General features: G+C 52.5%; 1 protein-coding gene across 1 annotated transcript in view; it reads left to right on the top strand.

Moving 5' to 3' along the window:
- Window positions 1-4,413: 4,413 nt before the first annotated feature.
- LOC113175545 (protein transport protein Sec24D-like) overlaps window positions 4,414-8,856 on the top strand; it is a 99,288-nt gene continuing 94,845 nt past the window's right edge. Inside the window, 1 exon segment of the mRNA XM_077803116.1 lies at window positions 4,414-4,532. Within this exon segment, the coding sequence (XP_077659242.1) occupies window positions 4,414-4,532 (119 nt within the window).

The following is an 8,856-nucleotide window of genomic DNA, read 5'->3' as shown; positions in this document are numbered from 1 at the left end:
ATCGTGGGCAAGTGCCCAGTATTGTACTCCTTTGATATCTAGTTTTCTTAAACCCTCCTCCTATGGAGCAATTCCTTTTAAAATGTTCTGTTTGTTCACTACTGTAGCGTGTTTTTGGCCTGGCATCTAAAGCCTGTTGTACTACAGCTGCCAAGACTGGCCCTTGTTCATTAATGTCTCTACATAATTTAATATATGTGTTTAAATCTCCATGTTTCCATGGTCTAATGACCTCTCTTCACCAACGATTTGCTTGCTCATAAGCCAGTTGTTTTTTTTTTTTTTTAATGGTATTGTTTGTTCTGCATTCCCAAAAATTCTGGTAGCTGTTTGAATAAGCCTATCTACAAATTCAGCGTAAGTTTCATTAGCTCCCTGTATTATCTTAGATAATTGACCTTGTAAATCTCCATTTCCTTGTAAAGTCTTCCATGCCCTAAGTGCATCTGCAGCAATTTGTGAATATATGGCAGGATCATATTCAATTTGTTGTCATTGACCCTCATAAGGTACTTTTCCTAACAACATATCTAGATTTCTTTGAGGGTAAATGGCTGCTGCATGTTGCCTAGCTGTCTCCGTGCAAAATTTTTCATTGCAACCTTCCTTAACAAATATTGTCCTCCATTTAGCACAGATTTACACGTTAGCCCAGTTTGGTGCCTTCATGTCCAAGTTGGTAATGGATTCGACCATGCTTACAGTGAAGGGTTCTTGAGGGCCATATGTTGTTACAGCCTCCTTTATCTGCTTCACTGTTTTGGAATCTAGAGCATGGTGAATTCTCTGCCCTCTTGCCTTCTCAAGTACAGGGCATGCTAATCTTTGAGGTTCTGCTCAGGATCCCATCTATCAACTATGGGGGTTGAGGGCCACTCAGGTGTCTCCATAGGTGGAGTTGTTGGTTGAATTACGCCCTCTGGTGATAGAACAGTGTTAGTAGCAGCCTCCTGTTGTAGCTTTTTCCCTAATTGCCCCTTTTCCTTTAAATTTTCTTCCTCTGTGTTACTAGCTCAAGAGACCTTCTCTTTTGCTTGATCTGAAATGTCTTTCTCCATGGTCTGAACCTCTAACAATTTACTTAACACTCTTTCAGTTCTTTTTTTCTAATTTTGAATGTAGTATAAAGATAATGCAACCCAACAAGATAACACAAAACAAAACCGAAACAGAATGAAACAAAAACGGAACAAAAACCCGTTGTATCAATTTTTTCTATTTTCTTGACATGTGCATTTGTGATCTATTTCTATCTCTTCCTCAGGGGTGAACAACTTCAAACATTGAGCCAACCATTTTTCTCAGTTTGCCTGAGAAAGTTCTAGGGATAGGTATCTTGAAACAAAAACAAAACAAATCAAAACAAGAACACATTGTTTTTTGCAATGGTCACCCATTCTCTTGCCTTCCCTCAGGGGTGAGCAATTTCACTTACCTCAGAGCTTTAGGCATTTCCTGCCCGGGCCGCCAATTGCCGCAGTCTGGCAGGACACAAATCACCAGCCACTGAAGCAGAAACAAACTTTATTTCTAAACTCCATCAGCACACTCCACACATGCTCCCCGGGAATTCTCCTGAATGCCATGCAGCTCCTCCAGGATCCAACAACCAGAACTCTCTCCTACGGAAATCCCTCCTCCTGCACTTCCTCAACCAATGGAGATTCTCTCCGGGAATCCCCGGGAATCCCCATGAGAACTCCAAAGTAGCTGTGGAGGCGGATACTAATGCCTTGCCTATTAACCAATACTGTTGTCAAAATGCCAGGGGCCATTCCAACTTGACTGTGGCTCTCAGCACTGGATGTCTGAGGGAATTTGATTACTGCAGCAGCCAATGTAGAGAGGACTCACCCCTACAGGCGGGAGATTCTTCCTACCTGGGTGTCAGTGGGAGCTCCTATAGTGCCACAGTCAGGGTAGAGGAAACACACCCCTGCAGGCACAAGATGCCTCCTACCTGAGTGTACTGGGAGCTCTCATGTGGCAAGAGCTAAAGTAGAGGGGACTTGCCCTTCCAGGTTGGATACCCCTCCCACCTGGGTGTCAGGTGGAGCTCCTATACCCCTGCAGCCAATGTAGAGGGGATTCGCCTCTCCAGTCAGGAGATCCCATAACCTGGGTATTGTTTTGAGGGAAAATTCTATACCACTCTTATAAAGAGACAGGGGAGAGTGGATTCAACCCTCCAGGTGGAATATCTTGATCACCAGGTTGTATGGGCAGCACATATAGTGCCACAAGCAGAGTAGAAGGGACTCCCTCTGGACGTGGGAGACCCCTCCCACCTGGGTGTAGTGGGGACCACCTATACCACTGCAGCCAGGGTAGAGGGGAATCACCTCTGCAGGCTGGAGACTCTCCCAGCTGGGTGTCCTGGAGGGTCCTTTACTGCCAATCCAGTTTACAGGGAACTTGCCCCTCAAGGCTAGAGACCCATCAAACCTGTGTGTCAGGGAAAGCTAGTAAACCACTGCGCTCAGGGTAAAGGGGACTTGCCCCTTCAGGCAGAACACACCTCTTCTCTGGGTATGGGGGTGCTTGTATACCAAAGCAGCCAGAATAGAGGGGAATCTTCCCTCAAAGCAGGAGACCTCTCCCACTTTGGTGTCTGGGAGAGGCGGCACACCCACTCAGCCGGGGTGGAGGGAAATCACATCTCTAGGTGGGCGACCCGTTCCCTGGGTATCAGGAAAAGCTCCTTAATGACTGCATCCAGGGAAACGTGGACCCACACCTCTAGGTGGAAGGCATCTCACACCTGTGTGGCAGGTGGGAGCTCATATATCCCAGCAGCCAAGGTAGACGCAATTTGCACCTCCACGCAAGAGATACCTCCCACCTGGGAATGGGATAACTCCTATATGGCCTTAGCCAGGGTAGAGGGGACTCGCCCCTCAAGTCTAGAGACGCCTCCAACTTGTGTGTCTGGTGGGGGTGGGGCGTTCGTATACAGCTGCAGCTGGATAAGCAGGGACTGGCCATTCCAGGCAGAAGACCCATTCCTATTTAAGGTAGGGTTGAGGGGACTCAATCCTCCAGGCAAGAGACCCATCCAACTTGGGTGTCAGGGAAAGCTAGTAAACCACTGCAGCCAGGGTAGAGGAAACTCGCCCTTTCAGGCGTGACACCCCTAACATCTGGGTATAGGGGGGCTCATATACAACAGGAGCCAGAAGAGAAGGACTCACTCCTCCAAGCAGGAGATTCCTCCTACCTTGGTGTCTGTGAGAGCTGGTACACCCTCTCATCCAGGGTAGAGGGAAGTCAACCGTCTAGGTGGGAGACCCCTCACAGCTGGGTGTGAGGGAAAGTTCCTTAACTGCTGCAGTGAGGGCAAAGTGGACTCCATCCTTCAGGTGGAAGACCATTCCTACCTGGGTTTCAGATGGAGCTCATATACCCCAGCAGCCAGGGTAGAGGCAACTTGCACCTGAGGACCAAATCACCTCCCAACTGGGAATGGGAGTAACTCCTATACCGCCTTAACCCAGTAGAGGGCACTTGCCCCTCCAGGCAGAAGACCCATACCACATGGGTGTCAGGAGAGCTCATATATACAAGCAGCCAGGGTAGAGGCAACTCCCACCTCCAGGAGAAAGACACCTACCACTTCGGGATGGGGGTAACTCCTATAACGCCTTAGTCCGGGTAGAGGGTGTCGCGACCCCTCGCCAGCAAGGGATACATGACACAGGATTCTTCTTTCAGCAGTTTATTCAGGACCCTTGAAGCATGATAAGAAAACAGGAACAAGAGAGCGAGCGGTCGGTCTGCCCTAGCTTAAGTACCCAGCCCCGCCAATGAACTAGCGCCACGTGGAAAAGTCTAATAGGTACAGCGCAGTGGAAGCAGGCCAGAGCCCAGCCCCACAGCCTTACAAGGAGTTGTTTACTTCTAACAACTCTAACCGCTAACGAAGCGGAAGCAGAGACCAGCGCCATATTCAGGGTGCAGTCGCTGGCTCCCAACAAGTGGGAATATGCCCATCCAGTCGGGTGACCCCATAATCTGGGTGTCGGGAGAGCTTCTATACCACCAGAGCCAGTGGAGAGGGGACTTGAAACTCTAGGCAGAAGATCCAGTCCACCCAGTTGTCAGGGGAGTTCATTTACTTCCACAAGCAGGGTAGAGGGGAACATGCCAGTAGATGCAGGAGAACCCTCCCACCTGGGTGTAGAGATACCTCCTATACCACTGCAGTCAGGACAGAGGGGAGTTGCCTCTCCAGGCCGAAGTCCCCCCCACTTGGTTGTCACGGGGAGATTCTTTACTGCAGCAGCCACGTAGAGTGGACTTGCCACTTCAGGCGAGAGACACATCCATGCTGGTTGTCAGGGAAAGCTTGTAAACCACTGCAGCCAGAGTAGAGGGGACTCACCCCTTCAGGTGGAAGACCCCTCCAATCTGGGTATGGCGGGGAGCTCCTATACCACAGCAGCCAGATTAGAGGGTACTCTACCCTCCACGCAGGAGACCTCTCCCACCTGGGTGTCTGGGATAGCTGCTACACACCCTCGGCAAAGACAGAGGTAAGTCACCCCTCTAGGAGGAAGACCCCTCCCACCTGGGTGTCAGGTGGATTTCTACCCCAGCAGCCAGGGTAGAGGCAACTTGTACATCCAGGCGAGAAACCCCTCCCACAGGGGAATGGGAGTAACTCCTGTATCCCCTTAGCCTGGTTAGAGGGGACTCACACCTCCAGGTGGAAGATCCCTCCCACCTGTGTCAGGTGGAGCTCGTATACTCCAGCAGCCAGGGTAGAGGCAACTCACACCTCATGAGAGAGAAACCTCCCACCTGGAAATGGGAGTAACTCCTATACTGCATTAGCCAGGGTAGAGGGAATTCACCCCTCCAGTTGAGAGATGTCTTCCACATGGGTGTCTGGAGGGGGGGGGTTGTATAAAGCTGCATCTGGGGAAGCAGCAGCTTGACATACAAGAAGGAGACCCCTCCCTACTTAGGATAGGACAGGCCTCCTATACCCAACAGCCAGTGTTGAGGGGACTCGCCCCTTCAGACTGGAGACCTTCCCACCTGGGTGTCGCTGGGAACTTGCATACCAACTTAGCCAGGGTACAGGATACACACCAATCCAGGCGGGAGACCCTCCAACCTGGCTTTCAATGGGAGCTCATATACCTCCACAGCCATGGAAGAAAATACTTGCCCCTCCTGGCAGGAGATCCCTCCAATCAGGGTGTCAGTGGGAGCTCATATACCACCACAGCCAGGAAAAAGGTGACTCGCCCCTCCAGGTAGGAGACCCCTCCCACCTGGGTGTCAGGGGGAGCTCTCATACCACTGCAGCCATGGTAGAGGGTACTTTCTCCTTCAGGTGGGAGAACCCTCCCATTTGGGTGTCGGGGGGAGCTCCTATACCACTGCATCCAAGGAAGAGGGGACTCACCCATCCAGGTGGGATACCCCTCCTACCTGGGTTCTGTGGAGCTCCTATACTGCTGTAGACGGGGTAGACAGAACTCAACCCTCATATGGAAGATCTCTTCCACCTGGGTGTCATGAGGAGCTCCTATACAGCTGCAGCAGGTTAAAGGGGTATCTAGACTCCTGGTCGAAGACTCCTTCCAGTTGATTGTCAGGGAGCTCCTATACCACAGCAGTCAGGGTAGAGGGGACTCCCACCTTTAGGCGGGAGACCCCTTCCACCTGGGTGTCAGGGGGAGTTCCTACACCACTGCAGCCAGGGTAGACTGGATTTGCCCTTTCAGTTGGGAGACTCCTTCCACCTGGATGTCTAGGAGATCTCCTATACCTCTGCAGCCACAATAGTGGGGACTCGCACCTCCAATCGGAGACCCTACATCCTGGGTTTTTGGGGGAGCTAGATTACTTCAGCATCCAGGATACATGGTACTCATACTTCCAGGCGAGATAACCCTACCAACTGGGTGTCTGAGAGGGATTTTATACAGCCATAGCCAGGGTAAAAGGGACTCATTTATCCTGGCAGGAGATCCCTAAAAACGGGAGTCTGGGGGAGCTTGTATACCCCCACGCCAGTATTTAGGGGACTCGCCCCTTCAATAATGAGACCCAATAACCTGGGTTTTGGGGGGGAGTTCCTATACCACAAGAGCCAGGGGAGGATCATTCCATCTGCCTGGGGGGAGTTCCTACACCACAAGAGCCAGGGGAAGATCATTCCACCTGCCACAGGCAACGTAGAAGTGACTTGTCACTGGAGGTGGGATACCCCTCCCACCTGGGTGTAGGGGGAACCTCCTATACCACTACATCCAGGATAAAGTGGACTCGCCTCCCCAGGCTTGAGACCCACCCACCTGAGTGTCAGGGGGAAATCATTTACCACTGCAGCCAGGGTGAAGAGGACTCGACCCTCCAGCTGAGAGACCCATCCAACCTGGGTGACAGGGAAAGCTAGAAAACCAATGTAGTCAGGGTAGAGGGGACTCACTCCTGTAGGCGGGAGACCCCTCCCATCAGGGTATGGTGGAGAGCTCCTATACCACAGCAAACAGGATAGAAGGGACTCGCCCATCCAAGCAGGAGACCCTTCCCACCTGGGTATCTGGGAGAACTGGTACACCCCCTCCAGGCTTGTGACCCCATAATCTGGGTGTCGGGGGAGCTAGTATACCATCAGAGACAGGGACAGGGGACTCTACCATCCAGGCAGAATATCCCCTCCACCTGGTTTTCAAGGGAGTTCATATACTCCCACAAGCAGGGTAGAGGGGACTTGCCACTGATGTCTAGGGACCCCTCCCACATGGGTGTAGGAGGGACCTCCTATACCACTGCAGCCAGGGTAGATGGGCCTTGCCTCTCCATGCCAGAGACCCTCCCACATGGGTGTCATGGGGAGATAATTTACAGCAGCAGCAAGGGCAGAGGAGACACGCCCTGCCAGGTGGGAGACCCCATTCACCTTCATTTCAGGTGGAACTATTATTCAGCTGCAGCTAGTATAGAGGGGACTCTCCTCTCCAGCCAGGAGACCCATCCCACCTTGGTGTCAGAGGGAGTTCCTACACTGCTACAGCCAGGTTATAGAGGACTTGCCTTCCAGTCGGAAGACCCCTCCCACCTGGTTGTCTGGGTGAGCTCCTCTACCTCCACAGCAAGGATAGAGGGGACTCACCCATCCAATCGGGAGACCATTCACACCTGAGTGTATGAGGGAGCTTGATTACTGCAGCAGCCATTGTAGAGGGGATTGACCCCTAATGGTGGGAGACTCCTCCCACCTGGGTATAGGGGGTACCTCCTATACCACTGCAGCCAGGGAAGAGGAGACTCATCACTCCAGGCAAGAGACACCTCCCTCTTGGGTGTCAGGGAAATCTAATAAATTACTGCAGCCAGGGTAAAGGGGACTCGCCCTTTAAAGCAGGAGACCTCTCCCATCAGGGTATGGGGGGGGGGCTTGTATACCACAGCAGCCAGAATAGAGGAAACTCGCCCCTCCATCAGGAGATCCCTCCCACGTGGGTGTCTGGGAAAGCTGGTAAACCCGTGAAGCCAGGTTAGGGGGAAGTCACCCCACTAGGCCTGAGACCCTCCACCCTGGGGGTCAGGGGAAGTTTTGTAACCTCTCCAGCCAGGGTAGAGTGGACTCGCCCAACCAGGTGGAACACCCCTCCCACCATGGTGTCAGGTGGAATTCATATACCCCAGCAGCCAGGGTAGAGGCAAAGTGCACATCCAGGCGAGAATCACCTCCCACCTGGAATGGTAGTAACTCCTATACCCCCTTAGCCCAGGTAGAAGGTACTTGTACCTCTAGACTGAGACCCCTTTCACCTGGGTGTCACGGGGAGTTCCTACACCACTTCAGCTAGGGTAGAGTGGACTTGCCCTTCCAATTGGGAGAGCCCTCACACCTTGGTGTCTAGGTGATCTTCTATACATCCACAAGCAGGGTAGAGGGGAATCACACCTCCAATAGAGGAACCAATCCCAACTGGGTGTCCTGGGGAGTTTGATTACTGCAGCAGACAGGGTAGAGGGGACTCGCCCATGTGGGCGGGTGACCTTCCCATCTGGGTGTAAGGGGAAACTCCTATACTGCCACAGCCAGAGTAGAAGAAACACGCCCCTGCAGGCAGAAGATCCCTCCCACCTGGATGTACTGGGAGCACTTATATGGCAAGAGCTAAAGTAGAGAGGACTCGCCCTTTCAGGGGGAATACCCCTCCCACTTGGTGTCAGGGGAGCTTGTTTATCGCCAAAGCCAGGATAGAGGGGACTCGCCTGTCCATGCGGAAAACCACTCCAACCTGTGTGTAAGGGGGCACTTTTATACCACATAGCCAGGGAAGCGAAGACGTGTCACTCCAGGCGGTAGAACCCTCCCACCTGGGTGTCTGGGAGAGTTTGTATACCATCACAGCAAGGGTAGAAGGAAGTCATTGCTCCAGGCGGGTGACCCCTCCCACCTGGGTGTAGGGGAGCTCATATACCCCGCAGACAGTGTAGAGGGGACTCACCTATCCGGTCAGAAGACCCCATAACCTGGGTGTCGGGGGGAACTCTTATACCACCAGATACAGGGCAGAGGGGACTCGACCCTCCAGGCAGAAGATCCCTTCCACCTGGTTGTCAGGGGAGTTCATGTACTGCCACAGGCAGGGTAGAGGGGACAAGCCACTTCAGACGGAAGACCCCTCCCACCTGGGTGTAGGCGAGAGCTCCTTTAATACTGTAGTCAAGGTAGAGGGGACTCCTGTCTCCAGCAATAAGACGCCTTAAACCTCGGTTTGGGGGGTAAATTGTATTCTGGCCTCTTCCAGTGTAGAGGGGACTCACCCCTGCAGGCCAAAGATCCCTTCGGCCTGGTTGTCATGGAACTTCATATACTGCCACAGG

The sequence above is a fragment of the Urocitellus parryii genome, chromosome 10 (genome assembly GCF_045843805.1).
Source record: "Urocitellus parryii isolate mUroPar1 chromosome 10, mUroPar1.hap1, whole genome shotgun sequence".
Lineage (NCBI taxonomy): Eukaryota > Metazoa > Chordata > Mammalia > Rodentia > Sciuridae > Urocitellus > Urocitellus parryii.
The sequence above is the reverse complement of the archived record's forward strand: the minus strand, read 5'-3'. Positions and strand labels throughout refer to the sequence as shown.